The 16,442-nt window shown below is 40.1% G+C and overlaps 1 protein-coding gene across 3 annotated transcripts in view; it reads right to left on the bottom strand.

Moving 5' to 3' along the window:
- ABCC4 (ATP binding cassette subfamily C member 4 (PEL blood group)) overlaps window positions 1-16,442 on the bottom strand; it is a 156,895-nt gene that overhangs the window by 13,068 nt on the left and 127,385 nt on the right. For all 3 annotated transcript variants that reach the window (XM_071806713.1, XM_071806706.1, XM_065830443.2), the window contains one exon: window positions 10,990-11,095. In XM_071806713.1, coding sequence (XP_071662814.1) covers window positions 10,990-11,095 — 106 coding nt within the window. The remainder of the gene's footprint in view (window positions 1-10,989; window positions 11,096-16,442) is intronic.

The raw sequence follows: 16,442 nt of genomic DNA on the forward strand, positions 1-16,442 counted from the left end.
ACAGCTATCCAAACTATCCTTACTCAAGCAACACTAGTCAGACATTTTATGTTCAAACAGGGCTTAAATGCTGGATTCTTCTTGAGCAAAATCCTCTTGAGCAAATCTAATTCTACTCCATCTAATGTTTCATCCTGGTTGAATAGCGTGGGGCAGTGACTGCTCGTCCCAGTTGTGAAATTTTCATGTTGGGTAGCAGGCAACATAGTTTCAAGCAGCACTTTGTTTGACATGGAGGCACAGAATGACACAGAAGGAGTGGGATTTAAAACATGGCAGGGAAGGGGCAGAGAAACAGAAAAGAAATTTTTGAATCTGAATGACTTGCAAAGGCAAACATGAAAACACAGTATTAGCCATTTTAATGTGTTGTTTATATTAACTCTAGGTAGCACAGAAGGCCTATTTGCCTATGCCACAAAAATATTGCTGAACTAAATTTGTTTAAGATTTGGAAATTACAAAATAGTTGTCCATTTTTGTCTCATCTGTACCTTGCCAGTATATCCACCTCCACTCTGCCTAGGTCACACCCCCAAAAAAACCCCAAACTTTGCAGTATTTCCATTCCGTAGCCTCATAGTTTAATGTATTGGCCATGACAAAAGAACAGGGAAGACAAAAGGGAAAACAAAAAACAGTGAAAAAGAAAGCAGAGATCCACTTCACAAAGAGAGAAATGAGACAATGAGTGATGAGGCTACTACATCCAGAGAGTCCAGATGCCAGCAGAGCCCTGGGCAGCAGAACCAGGACAGCACCTTTTCTAACCGGTGATTCCTGCAAACTCTGTCACACAGGACTTTGGAAAAGCATAGATTAATTTTGGAAGTGAATTTTAAACCTTTTTTGTGGATTACTGTAAGTAAAAGAAGTGTCAATAGCCACAGAAAGGACACAGATCCTTAAAGATGCTGTAACAAATACCATATATTTATGGCTATCCATAGACACAAAAAAGAAAGTTCTAAATCCTGCATTTTCTAACTTTCAGCAACAAAAGCAGACAAACCAAGAGAACAATAGTTATAAAACATTCTGAGAAAAAAAAACAGTCCAAGGTTGGAAGTGCTCAGCAACAGAGGAGGGGGGCATGGGAATTTATTTCAATTATTATTGAGGAATGACTACTATTCCTATTCACGTTCATCTTCACCATAAAGCCAGAGGGAAAATGGGACATTTAAGAGTTGATCATAAATGTTTTTATTTCCTATTCAAAAGGAATATAATTCAAGCAAATTATCTCCTAGGGAATACATCTGATTTAATTTAGACTTGGAGAAGACATCACCAAACAACAAAATTATTATTAAAGTTCAAAACTCCGCTAGGAGTACAACTTTGAACAATGTTTTCCTCAGAGAGCATACATCAAGATGATCTTCAATAAAGTCCTGGGAAGAGGAGAATATTCAGGAGATGCTTCTGGTTACATCATAGTATAAGAAATATATTTACCCAAGACAATACAGAGCTTTGTGGGAAACAGTCTACAGCCTGTGCTCCAGTTGGTATTAAGTTCAGATGCATGTTCTGTCCCTCCGTCTCACGGTTTGTCAAAACAGATCAGAAACATGTACATACTTCTCTGAAGAATCATTTAGAAATATCAACCTATCTAAATGGGTTTATGGACACTGAAGAACACTGAGACAGCTACAAAGAGGACTCAGAAAACATGATAAAGTTCTGGCTTTTCTTTTTAAGTTTTTTTTGTTTGGTTGGTTGGTTGGTTTGGGTTTTTTTTAGGTTTTGGTGGTGGAGCTTTGGCTGTCTTTTGTTTTGTTTTTTTCAGTCTTCAGGTTTAATCTAAGCATTCCCCAACCTCTTTCAAGGCTCCTGTACAAATTACCAGTAACTCCAGACAAATCTGGTGTCAAGTAAAGTACATTTCATACATCATGCATACAAACAAAGCAGAGCACACTTGGGCATTTACCTTCTTATAATCCAAATTATTATTTTCAGATTTCCCAAATATTTCACCTCAGCAGGGCTTAAATTCGCTGTAACAACGCTAAATCTGCCACTGGGGTTTGACATGTGCCCCCTGCCCACCTTCCCCGCTTCACAGAAAAGGCAACTTCAGACACCTTGTTCAGTAACCAGAAACAGTGGATGTTTTTAAACTGAAATTATTCTTGTGTTATAACCTAGGGAAAATTGAGCATGCAATGCTGGCTGGTAAATTGTTCCACCTAGGCGTTACCTTCACTTTTCTTGCAGAGGCTTAAAAATCTTTTTCTCCATCTGACAGCATGCCACTGTAAGCTGGCTGGAATGTTGTGGCGAAAAAAGTATCAATTATGTATGTAGTAATGAGTCTTATTCTACTGATAATCATTTGATATTAACTCCTTCTGTCTCTTGATGGAGGAAAGGAGACTGTTAACCAGTCACTGCAGATGTTTCTTGTATTGTTCAGTCTCCTCACCTCAAAATATCTGATATACCTCTGCAAGTTCAACCTTTCCCTTCGAGGTTATAAAGGGACCTCACGCCAGTTCTTACCAGCAGCTGTACATGCTGACAAAATTATTCTTTGGTCAATCAGTAATGACTGTTTCCCTCACTGCAAAGCCACATTTCTCAACTGGGATTGCAGAATGGCTCAAAACGTGGCCTTTAAGTGATAGTAGACATACTTCAGTTTCAGAAATCCCACTCTTTAATAAGGTTTTTGAGGGTCTTACGACGTTAGATAAGCTACAAGGATATACTTTTCAAGAAGTTAAGGAATATAGTCACAGATGACTGGGCATGTCTCTTGGTTTTATCAGTTTCCGATGACAATGAACTTGTGGCTCAGCTGGTGTGCACACAGTTTTACCTTATCAGAAGCTCTCTGCTCAAAGCATCAGCCACCAGCACGTGCTTTGCTAATTTGCTTTTAAACAGTAATGCAGTATTTTTGAGGGAGCGAAAAAAAAAATCATTCTCTAAGACGCGTTAGTATTTCTAGTAGGGTCTGGATTTCATACCACTGTCTTTAAAGAAACACGATCCGGCCATTCTGTCCTTACACTTATGGAACCACATTCGCACACAAATGCCTGATAGAATGAGAGATCAAGGTTTATCAAACATTGGCTTCGCTTCCTGCAGTAATTCAAATTCAGCTCTTCATTTGAATGCTCCCAGCTGAAGTACTGCCTCAATAATTAGTTGTTTTATTTAGGCAAAAGAAGAATCTTGTTGGACAGCCCTCTTGAAATTGGAAGCAGCTTTTAAGAATTCAAAGATGCCAACATATTGGAGAGGTGTGGCTTAAAACTGGCAGAGAGAATCAACAATCCCAGTATCTTTTCAAGCTCATTGGGATTTTGACTCATTTTAGAGACAGCTGTGCCAGGTGTGATATTTACAACTGTTGTAGATGCTTTATTTCAGCTGACAACACTTGCTCTGATACATGACCATGGCACATAGCTCATTATTTTACACAAAACTTAGCCTAAAATTCAGTATCTTCTCTTAATGGTAAAGATACATAAATTACTTAGCTTTGAAAATGTGTTCACTGCTGATACTTGTTGAACTCCATTATTAAATCCCAAGAAAGAACATGGAAGGATCTGGTTTTCCCTTGTGGTTTGCTTAAGCATCAACCCAGTTTCAGAAGATCTGAGAACCATGTTCACATTAAAACCAAACCAATAATTTCTGAAAAATCACTTGCTAAATGCCCAGCTCTTCCAGAAACTCTGCAAGTCTTGAGTTAACAAATGAAAGGAGAAACCTAATGGTTCCCAGGCCCTTTGGTCTCCATCAGCTGTTCAGATGGGCTCCAAAACAGCCAAGGGCCAAGTAGGTAGGTCGGCATCAGTCACACCCAGTGTCTGGTGGAACTGCTTCAACAATCCAAAGAGTGGCCCTGAAATATTTCATCAGCCCTTATAATTTAGTGTTGAGATCCCTCCTAAATTTTCACGTGATTTTTTGGATCCTCAAAATCTCAACATTCGGACAACCTTAGAGACATCCAGTCACCTTACAGAACACATGGACGCAAGCAATGTTTTTGCTGTGTACATACTAATACTGATATTCAGGTATCCTCAGACCACGTACTATTTTACCTCCCTTCTGCAAGGCATCTCAGCTGTCACCATTAACTTCAATCTTACGCTCCAGGCAGGTTCCCTTCTGTGACTATCCTTCATATTCCAACCTTCACATTGATTTACCCAAGAGACTTTTGTCCACAGCGCAGTCAGGATTTTTCTTAGGTTGAATAAAAAAAAAAAAAATTAATTCTATTATTACCTAGTCTATATTCTCAAGACAGAAGCTTTGTCAAAAATGAGTTTTATTAGTGATTGTTCCATTTGAATAATGACAGTAGGTGCACAAATACAAATGCAGCAACTTTACCTTGGATTAATGATTCAGATCCACAAGGCACTTTAAGGTTTCTAGGAGGAATTATGTGCCCTGGGATCTTTGGAGACCTGATGCCTAGGTTTGAAAATCTGATGTTCATTCAAGCTTCTATAATCCATTGAGCATCATATTCTTTTAACAGAATAGACTTCAATAGCACAAGTATAATATGCTATAATATTTCACCATACTCAGGATGGGCTAATATAAGGTCCAAACCCCCTTCAGTGCTGTGCTACAGAAGGAAAAAATACCAGTTTTACACCCTTGCAGTTCTCCTACTTTAGAATTTGGAAGGACTGAAAAACAACACTGAATGTACCCCAAATTACTTCTACTTTTTAGAAAGTTTCATATTTTACCATCCCAGGCTCCAGAAAGATCTATTGTCTAAGACAGGTCAACTGGCAAGACTTTTTATGCACTTGAGTGGGCCTGTATCTGACAGCAGGTAGCTCTCTGTCAAATAAACCCCAGTCCTACAAGATGAGGGAGAAAACACTATAGGCAACACGCACAGTTTTCATGAAGAACTGTCTTACAGCTAGGACTGCACTTTTCTGTACCTTATGACTTGCATAATCCTCCCTATAGAGAACGTCTAAGATTTGCCGTAAAACACATCAATTTTCCAGCAGTGATATTTAACTAAGTGGCAAAAGAGCCTTCAAAAGAAGAGCCAACAGACCACAGCACTTATGGTTTTAACTCAGTATTACTAACTTAAGTGTACAACCACTACCTTCCTATGTGCTGCACACCTCCATCTGGAGCTGGGCTACTGCAGCAGAAGCTCATGTGAAGGCATCGGTAGGGCAGCTGGGGCTCCTTCAAGAGCTCTGCTCCTCATAGGGATGCAGATTCACACCCCCTCATGTTTGTTATCCCTCTAGCTCCATCACTTGCATTTGTGGTAGCACAGTGCTTCAAAAGAAAGGGTGGAGACTGGTCTTGCCCTCACTGCTCTGAGTATGGCATCCTCCTGGGAACGGGAAGCATTGCATCCAGACCTCCTCAGAAAGAGGACAATATAGAACACAGACTTCTGCACTTCTTGGAAGAATGCCCCATCCCCATGCTAAGGAAGGGCAGCGTTGCCATCTCTATTGTGTTCATTTAGGTGCCTATTGACATCATTGTCTCATCTCCAACTGGATGGATGAATACTAATGTGCAATATTGGCTCATATACCAGAACTCCAGAGAGAGACAAGTGCTCAGACCCTGTCCACTGCACAGTATGTTCCATCTAGCTGCAGGTGACTCCCCTTTCACCATGCAAACTGCCTGGATCTCCTTCCAGAGTCCCCCCCTTTGCTTTCAAGATGTTTACACCTACTCTTGCTGGACTGATTGCCCTGCTCAGGTTAGATGTCTACAGGACATGAAACACGTTGCCTGATTTATGAGGCTCAGTTGTTCCACCACGGTAAACGTAATGTCAGAAAAATGGGAACAACTGAACAAGGGAGGGTTACCGGAAAGACATAGGAAGTAATTTTCTGTTGACCAAAAAAAACAACTCAAGTCTGGCTGTGAAGTAGATTGTATTGTTACCCTGAATACTAGTCACTTCAGAATGTAACCACAACAGGTTTTCCCATAAATAAATCAAATCTCTTCCCATGATTCTCTTAATCAAAAACTTCCTATTTGAATGACAGTTTTTAATTACTAGATCAAGTTCTGCTTGCATAAAGAGTTTCCATTTCAAAGAAATATTGCACTGATATGAAAAGTCTCTGTGGAGAAACATCCTTGTCATTGGAAAATGCACAAGTTTCGACTACTTTGTGGCTTTCCTATAGAGAGACCACAACACAGCATATAGAGCAAATAAATGCATCGGGCTCTTGCCAGATGCATATGCTTAGTTTGCAACTGATCTGCTATGTTCCTGGGTGAGCCTGGATTTCTGTTTGCTTCTGTTTCCCCCTCTGAAAAAACACAGTTTCTATTAATAAAAAAGTATTTCTCAACCTGGACAAGGAATCAGAGAGGAGGAGGAGGCGGTGATAGGGATTTTATGAGGATACCACTGGATGTCTTGGGAGTGGTGCCTCCTGGCTGCCCCAGGCTGCTCCTGGCTGAATTTCTGGTGAGCTGCAGATGCAATTTAGGTAAAAATCCCTCACCCTGTAAGGTCAGAACAGGAGAGGGAAGCAGCTGTTGTGGTGGTGGGGAAAGCCACGTGGAATGAGAGGCCAGCGAAGCAAACCTGAGCTGAGCTTCTGCTGGGTTACTCCATCACAGAAGAGGCAACTGCAGCATTTACCCCATCCTGCCCCTTCTGCCCGGTAAGGGGGTGCCCGCCTGTGCCAAAGAACTAAACGGGTACTGCTGACACCTGATGGGAGGATTAACAACCTTGGTTCTCAAACTAATGAAGCAGAAGGAATGAGAAAATGTTCTATGAGACTCTGGAAAAGCACAGAGGGAGGGAAAAAAAAAAAAAAGAGTTCGAAAACCGCTGGATTATAATTTTATGGTAGTATTATTCGATGGCCTGACTTAACAAGTCTTTCCAACTTTGGTTCCAAAGATTGTATGGATACTCCCCTATCTCACCCAGGTGTTTGAAGTTTAATTAATTAATGTTTGTAAAGAGCGTTACAATTTCCAGATGAAAGGTCCTATGCAAGTGCAATGCAGTATTACTCATTGAGGTGATTGGGTTAGAGAGTATCACATTACACAATACAGCTCTTCCCTCAATGACTTTAAGCGTTTGAAGTTCTGATAAAATGTATTTATCACTAAGATAGACATAATGGAAATACTCATAAGGCGTGACCTGGATTATGAAACCAGAGGTATGGTTTTGGGAACGGAACAAACGAGAATTAAAACAACTCCTGAGGCCAGATTTGTATAAAATGTATTCTCCTCTTCCTTTTTTTTCCTCTTCCAGTAGGCTTTTCTTCTCCTCTAAAATAGAACCGGTTATTATGATGGGTGTGAGCAGACATGCAACAGTTCACGTTCAGTTCCTATTTCCATACTCATCCAACTTGACATTTTCTCAGGACTTTCTCAAAATTATTTTCTGTCCTTTTTTTTTTTCTTATATTTCTTTTTTAAATGTTTAGATTAACCCTAAAGATGAACATTTTCTTTTTGGAAAGTTCTGCTTTCACTAGCAATTATATGGAATTAAATCAAAAGCGTGTGGACAACGTCAAAATGGAGATTGTAGTCAATATGCTCAAGACATTCAAAGCTATTTACATCAAGATAGGCTAAAGACTATATCAGCATGAAGTTCATGACATTCAACAATGACAGATGCAAAGTCTTGAATCTGGAATGGAATACATCAATATTAGCTGAGGAGTAACTTGCCTGGGCATCAGCTGTGCTGAAAAGGAGGTGGGGTCAAGCAGCATGTGCCATGGGTATCAACAGGAGCACAGAACAAGGGAACTGCTTTACCCAGCACTCATCAGATCAGACCTGGAATCTGGGGACCAGTTTTGACCCCCTCAGTACAAGAAAGATGAGAGTAAATTGAAGTGAGTTCAAAACAGAGTCACCAAGGTGGTCAGTGGGCTGGACTACTTGACCTAGGAGGAGGGGCTGACAGAGCAGGGCTCGTTCACCCTGGAGAACAGACGGCTTCAGAGAACTTCACAGCAATCTTCCCATATTGACAAGGAATTTACTGAGAAGACAGAAGCAGGAGCTTTAGTGAGATGTACGTGCTATAAACTGAATGGAGGCTTCAACTGGAAATACGGAAAATAGGATTTCAAGGCACATAATTAAGCATTGGTGCAGGATGCCCAGAGAGATTGTGGAATGCCTATCTTTCAAAGTTTTCAAGACCCAATTAGATAAATCCCTGAGCAACCTGATCTGAAATTAGTGTTGATCCTGTTTTGAGCAGGAGGTTAGACTAGAGACCTCCTGAGGTTCCTTCCAATCTGAATGATTCAATAGGATAGGAGGGAAACCCTAGTTTATGTTTAGGTTATGTATACTTGTTCAAGAACAGGCTTGGACTTTTGTGATCAAGAGAGTTGAACATGTTTGCTCAAAATTTCGCTGAAAAATAACTTTACCCATTATTTATCAAAAGATAATTGCTAATATTCCAACTCGGAGGTTCCATCTTTGTTCTTCTCTCATTTTTACCATTACAACAAACAACAGAGATTTGGGATGGTTCATAAATGAAGGTACTACTGAATCTAGAAATCTCAGTTAAAGCAGAAACAAAACCAGGATTTTTAATAATACCAGGTGATGGAAGAACAATGCACTTCAGTTTGTGCATTTCTACCCTTAAAAAAGGATCTGCATCAAGTTAAATTTGTGAATTATTAGAACACATTATTGGCTCACCAAATTTTAAAATAAACTGAAAGCTTTCTTTAGCTGAGCCCTCTCATTTTTTGTGATATTTGAGTAAATGATTGATTTTCAATGAATGTCGGTTTTACTTTTAATGGCACTCATTAATAGTTAGTTTTCTAGTGGGACATTATTTTTCCTTGCATTTTTAACACACATTTTTCTTACTCTTCCAAAAGTCTGCTATATTCCCACCAGAAGTTACATGCCTGAGTAAACCAAGTAATTAAAAGCATAACAAAAGCACACCTGCCATAACTCTGATCATTCTAAATACGCGATCATACTTCTGATTTGTCCAGAAACAGAATCAATAACTGAATAAGGATGTCAAGAAAACTCGGGGTCACATGTCAGTAGCCTTTTTTCTGCCCTATGGTTCTCACCCGCTTCTCTCCCCCCAGAAAATTGTAAGAATCTGTAAGAAGATCAAAATGGAGCAATGTAAAAAGATGAAAAATATTTAAGAGTTACTAATTACTGTGGACTCAAATGCACACCTTCTTGCAAATCTGTTCCTTAATGCTCCAAAGAGGTCAAAGACATTAAAAAATACTATATTAGACAATATATGAACATAAATGGACTTCTAGGAAACCAGAAATCTTAATAGTGGCTAAACTGAAACAATCTAAGGTTAAGAATAATGTACAGACTGTAAAAAATGCAATAGAGTAACTATCCAGTTGGTAATAATACTGAGCAGTTTGGGGAGAAGGGTGATTTCTGCACTTTATTTTCAATGATTTCTCACAAAAAAGTATAAAAACTAAGCCATCTATTTTTCATTACAACTGTATACTAAAGGCAAAAGCAAGAAAATATCTTCATGGAAAGAGCATTCTGTGCATAACATGCTAATGGTAGTTAATGAATCAAAACCCACAGAAATCCCTTTGGACAGCTAACAAACACACACAGCTATTAATTAGGTCATAGTTGTTTCCTCACAAATCTTTTGTTCACTTTAGTTGTAGAAAACACCAACATATCCATTAGACCTGTGGGGAGGTATTCACCAGTGAAGAAAATATTTATCATATGTCAAATGCTTGCAATTATATGACTACTTATTGTAGTTCTGCTGGTTTCTATCTTTGTAAGTAAACTATAATCACTCGGTTCCCAATCTGCTCCGTTCTACTCCTCAGAACACTGCTGACCTCAGTAGATCCAACTGGTTCATTTTGTATACTTCAGGTAACCATTGTAACTCAATCACAGATTTTAAAACATTGATGGAATTAACATGCTTCATTTTCACAAAAAAAAAGTTGCAGAAATTATTATTTTAAGGTTATCACTGAGAAGTGAAGGTTAATTTCTGCTCGAAGCCCAGTTAAATTTGAGTTACATTCAGGAACACGGTTTGCCCACTACGTCAATTACTGTGAAGAAAGTTCTTGCAAAGGGCTTCTGTTCCTACTGCAGAAAATTGCAAACTGCCAGCTGCACATCATTTCAAGGATACAAACCAGCCTGATTTCCTGAGAGCCAGGGGAAGACCACTGCCTTTATGAAAATAATCAGCCAGTATTTCCTAATTTCTGTGCGTGTGCAATGCACCGTGTGGCAGACAAGATGGCAGAGAGGGTATTTCACAGTGGCAGAGTATATATCACTGTTCTATTGGGAACAAAGATGGCAGAGGTTGCTAGATTGGTAGTGCTTCATCTTTTCTGTCTGAACCTCGCTTTAGAAAGTTGGCCGTGTTCATCACCTCACCAGTCTAGCTCCACTTCTCCCACCACCACCCTTGCCCCAGGGCAGCTGCTGCATCCTTAAACCTCTGTGTGTCCTGCCCCACAACCTCCACCACTTCCTCCTCACACATCCCACACCACCAACTATTGCTGCTGCCTCCCTCAGCCCACCAACACTGAATTAATAGACCTGACCGAATCCAGCTGACTCCGTCCAGAGCCTCTTGGGTGTGTCTTGACAAGCTCCTACTGCTGGCAGAATTTATTTGCTCAGGTCTGCTGCTGTGCCTCACCTGCAATGGGTTCGTGCCTCACAGGTTGGAAACCACAGGGCCAGACAACGTAAGAAGTCTTTTCAGGTCATCACTTCTACAGTTTTATGAGTTGTCAACCACAGTAACTAGGATAACTAGGGTAAGTCTAAAGTACAACTTAAATCTCTGCCCACTGTTAGATCAAAATTAAGACAAAGGAGTCAATAACATTATTCTTCTTCAGAAAAAAAAAAAAAGGGGGGGGGGGAATTTTAAGCAGTTAATTGTCTTACCATAATCCTGTCACTGTCAATAATGGTGTTCAAGCGATGTGCAATGGTCAGCACTGTGCAGTGAGCAAACTTTTCACGGATCGTCTTTTGAATGAACTCATCTGTTCTGAAACACAGCAAGAGCAATACAGACAAAAATGAGATGTCTGCATGGATAACTGAATGGTAGGTTTGTTTCATGACTTCACCAAACACAGCGGGAAATACACTTAACAGTGCTTCTTCCTCTTGTCATATTAGATAACTTGGAGGAATATCAAGAAACACACTCCAGAATTTATCCTCTAATACTTAGGAAGGAAAGAATTTCTTTTTGCAAGCAGAGCAATAGGTTTTATTTGAGGCGACTGATTTCTCAGGCTTTGCCTACAGAAACGGGAACCTGCTATAGAATCAGATATTCCTACAGATTTCTACACCAAAAAAGTCACTGTTATTTTAAGCCTTAGTTTGAGCAAGCAGTGAAGTTGGTGAAAGTAAATATCCTTCATTGCAAATCAACTGAAGAATGAACATGAGACAGCCTATAACTAAAGTTCTTGAATTCAAAAGCAAAAGGGGATCTGATAAAGGACGTGGTTAACTCAAGAACTTGAAAACAGAAAAAAAGAAAATTAGGCTTATTCTGTAAATCAGGAGTGTTAACTGGAACACACAACCCAACAAAAGGGATAAAAGCTTTCAACTTAAGAGCCTCAACCTATTATATGAATTAACCACCTTAGAAAAGGATATCAGGAAGACACGTAAGACTTGTAAAGAATGAACACGTCACTTTAACCCTGTATTTCAGTGTCTAACTGTCACAAATCAAGCTGAGAACCCTGAAAAGGAAACAAAATTATACCAGAAGATACATAAGACACAAAAATGTTTTTTAGCTGTATAAACAAGCATTAACACAAAAGAGGCGCAACACTCATAAAACTGGAAATTATTCAAGTAACTAACTCTACAGGAAAAGGAAGCACTGACACCACCTAACTTAAAGCATAGCAGTCAGGCTTAAATGTGGAAATCTATACAGTCTTTAGTCCATGGAAGGGGAAAGGCATGGCTGGAAGGTGAACCAGAGCACCTGAAGGAGGGAGCCGTCAGGTGATGAATTGAACACCCTCTAGAAGCACCTGACAGCCCACATGGCACAGGAAGCCTCGGCTCCCAACCTGGGCACAAAGCCAGGCCATGTGAACACTCACATATCACCCGTCAGCCTTCAAAAACACAATGAAAGGTGACGATGGAGAAAAAGGCACTGTGGGAAGGCAGGTACAGAAATTAAAACCGTCACCCTAGATAAAAAGAGCTCAAAATGTACTGGCTGGAGACAAGGAAATTCCAGCCTAGATGTCACACACTTAAAGGTATGGGTCTCATAACCAGGATTTCTGTTCAGACATGAAATTGTACTTTTATATATAATGACTAGAGAATAATAAATGCTGTACATGAACTTAAAAGGAGGTTATCTGGGTAAACTGGTATATTGAGGCAGCCATGTTAGCTTCAACCAGTTGGCTTGCAAAGCCTTAATTCTTCAAATTCTTAAATCTAACTGGAAAAAATCAAATAAAATACAACAAAGATTCATGCAACACGCCTTCCTCTGACACATTACTATTTTTTAGGCAGAAGTAGTACTCTACATTGAATCTGTCTGCACACGATAAATATGTGGTATCACTTCATAAATTAAGCAAAAAGAATTGTTCTGATGCCACCATGTCAGAAGGCACTAACAATAAAAAGTGGACAAAGACAACACTGGAAGAACAGGATGACTTAGGGAAATGTGTAACCATTAAGTTGCCACAGCAGAAAGCACAAGCTCATTCTCTGAAGGACTGAACATGACTTCTGCTACAAACTAAGTTTAAGCAATCAACACAACAAAGGAACAGAGAGATTCGTGCTGATGACAGGACAAATCATCAGAGAGAAGGAAGATGTAAACAGTTAAGTGAGTTCCCACACATCTTCATCTGGAGACAGAAACATTTAAGCTGTCATGAGCTTAAGAGAACCGTGTTCTGGGCTGCAGCCTGAGAAGGCTTGGTCCTTCTGCTCCTTCTTCCTAAAGGAAGCTAAAGAACATGGTGGGAAGCAGGTGTTCCTCAACTCCTCCTTTTGAACCCAAGCCAGTACTCAATCAGGGAAGAAGATGGGAGAAGTCAGGACACAGCCAGGCTCTTCACCCCCATGTGTTAGCAGTCTCCTTAAGAAAAGGAAGTTGTTCATCATTAATGCCACACATCACAGCAATACCAGTGCTTTCACCCCAGTGCTAACGTGTGTATCTGTTTTCACTTCCTTCTCAGCAATGCCTTAATGACCTAAATACTCTTACTTTCAAAAGAAAAAAAAAAATCAAGGCCATACATGAAAACTCTCTGTAGGGAAGAGGCTCATAGAGACAGCAGGATGTGTCCTCTGCAATGGTTAGAACAGCGAAACAGAAACAAAAGGTTCAATAGTCCCTAGAATTACATGTAGTCAAGCTCAAGGTGAGGTTTCCTGCAGAGCTACCACAGAGCAGACAATCATAGCTTGCTCAGGAATTTGGAAAACAACTTTTTAAAGGTCTCAAAACGATTTGTAACTCCCAGGTTATTCCTGCTGTTATCTGAGGAGAATGCCTTATCCTTGAACATCCCTGTCCTCTGCATTTGTTTATTGTACCTTCCTTTATTACCATGCATTCCTTACAGCACCACCTCTTCCTACATTTACAATAGAAACCATTTCTCATCCTTTGATAGATACTATCAAACTATTATGTTAAACAGGTATTTCTTGAATATACACTTATCCCTAACAAGAAACTGCTGGCCATATTGTGGGTGTGACAAGTGTTCTAAAATGAGACTACAAAGTAATCAGAAACAGACCTAAGAGATCCATCTTCAAATACCACTGTATGAAATCTCACGCAGACATGTCTGCTGAGAGGGACTCGACCAGATCCTTTCTAAGGTTCATGGTATCTTTTGGAATATAGTTTTTGGGGTGTCAGGCAGAAGCACCATCAGTAACCTCCAGAGGAATCTCAGGAAGAGGCAGCAAAGGCAAGAAAATCCAGAAGACTTAAGAAAAGGGTGTGTGTACAGAATTACATGCTGACAGAATGCAGAGACTATATCACACGCCAGTTAGAGCTGCCTGCCCTCAAGAAAAGTGCCAAAGGAAGCAGCATTTCTGTCCCTTTTTTCAGGGCATAAACAGACCCTTTGTGGCACCTACCCACACTGAGAAGGTGGCCAGGCAGGTGCCAAGTGATTCCATCACCTGTCTCAGTGGATCAAACCCCATCATCTTTCAGGCACATTAGCAACCAAAGATGCAACCTGAATAACAAAACTGGATGACAAAGGCTCAGCCCTTAATCTTATTATATGAAAATGGAAACCATGATACTCCCCATCGCAAGGAACAGCACAACAAGAAAGCACGAAAATGATGGTATTAACTGTCCCACTGGCACTGCAGGTTGAGGATCTAACACCAAGTTTCACAGCAACCCAAGATCTGGTGTAACATGAATTAGTTGACTGCATAAAAAGTAAACTGTCTAAAGAGCAGGAATAAATAGGACCTGAATGAGAAGCAACCAAGCTACTGAAAGGAACACTGCAAAAGTCATTGTCTTCAGTGTAATGTCCTCCTGGGACTGACCTGGAAGCATATCTCACACTACACAACTCCTGAGCAGCTTTGGATAATTTCTCAAAACAGAAATAGTTACAGATAGCAGTCAGATGTGACAAAAGGTTAAACCTTACAAGCTTAAGCTGGCTAATGAACTGAACTATGTGTGATGGCTGTTTTTACCAGACTCAGTGATCAACCAACAAAAAAACCTGGCAGTGCACTGATCCCCTTAAGTTTTGTTCTCTATAAGCAGTAAAAATATGAGTTAATGCATAATGCTATAGTCAGTGTGCAGGAAGCTCAGTAAGTTCAACTTACTCAGTATTTTTAAAAAGTCTCAATGACTAAGGATTTTGTTTCAATATATCACCAAAGCGACTACAGAAAGATTTTCAGCTCTTCTGCTCCAAATTTCATACAACTTGCCAGAACGGTTCAGCTGCTTTAAAACAACTCCATTCTTCAGGGTGAGAATGCCGGTGTCAGGATCAAGAAGACAAGATCCAATCAAACATCTGTCATAATGTAAAACACGCCAGTAGTCTGACTTGGGGCAACCTTCCTTATGGCAAACTCCTCCTCTCCCTCACGACAGCGCTGCCACCCCGGCAGCCTATGGGAGGTGGAAAATGTAAGAAGGAGGGAAAAGGATGAACTCTATAAACTCCTTCCCTTCACTCCTTTGCTCAGCTTCACTCAGCAGCAGACAAGGGTGGCCCAGCTGAATCAAAGGAACATAGCGGTGAATCCCTCAGCCCTGGGGACACTGGAGAGGCAAAGAGATCAAGAGACAGAAAAAAAAAAAAAAAAACAAAAATAGAAATAATATCTCCAGAGCCGGCGGCAGCTCCCCACAGTTTCCTGCCCCAGGTGCTTGACACGGTGTGTGCTTTGCCGCCAGGCTAGAGAAAGGGATGCCAGGCATAGGGGCTGTGCATCAGGAGAGGGGGAGGTTTTCCTTACATGCCAAAAATGCCTCCCTAACTGCTCAGTTAAGCAACCCACATCAGCATTTCCCAATGAACACCCTATCAGGTGGCACAGCTGGAAAATACTTGGCTCTAGTTATAGCAACACATGAAGGAAAAGGTAATAATGACTGCAATGCAAACCGGATTAAAAGGAAAAGTTTCAAGTTATTATTTGTATTGTTATGCCTAGAGTGGACACAAACAAACATTGACCTTATTATAATATATAGTGCAGCACACATTAATCAAGATCAATTAAAAGGATAGCGCAAGTGGAGAACATACACATGTGAGATGGCAAAATAGGGAGGATGGGTAAGATGGTATTAAATTTCCAGAGCTATGATTAATGATGGTTAATCTATCAGCGCTCAGCTAAAAATAAAATAATAGTCAAAAAAGAGGAGAAAAAAAAAAAACAGGAAAAAAGAGAACCTCTGGGAAGGGAATGCACTTCTCTAAAGGTTTTAGAAAGACACTGTCAGCTGAACTGCAAAGCTACCCTAATGGCATCACTTCTCCCCCAAGAAGATGTTATAAAAATGAGTCACGCCCAGATGACATACAAAATCCTTAATGCATCTGTTTGAGGGACTTGCTGTGTTATTGTCCTCTTTGGACTTTGAGTTCTCCCTCAAGCCATAGTTTGTTGGAACTATATATTCAGCCCAGAATAATTGATGCAGTACATTTGCAGTATTGTTTCCAAAATATTTCCACCAGTGTTTCAAATGTTTCAGAAATTAACAGTGGGGGTACTTAGCTATTGGAACAATTTAACAAGGGTTGTCATTGAATTTTTTTTCTATTGAGGTTGGATGTTCTGCTGGAAGT

The sequence above is a fragment of the Patagioenas fasciata genome, chromosome 1, assembly GCF_037038585.1.
Source record: "Patagioenas fasciata isolate bPatFas1 chromosome 1, bPatFas1.hap1, whole genome shotgun sequence".
In the NCBI taxonomy this organism is placed as follows: domain Eukaryota; kingdom Metazoa; phylum Chordata; class Aves; order Columbiformes; family Columbidae; genus Patagioenas; species Patagioenas fasciata.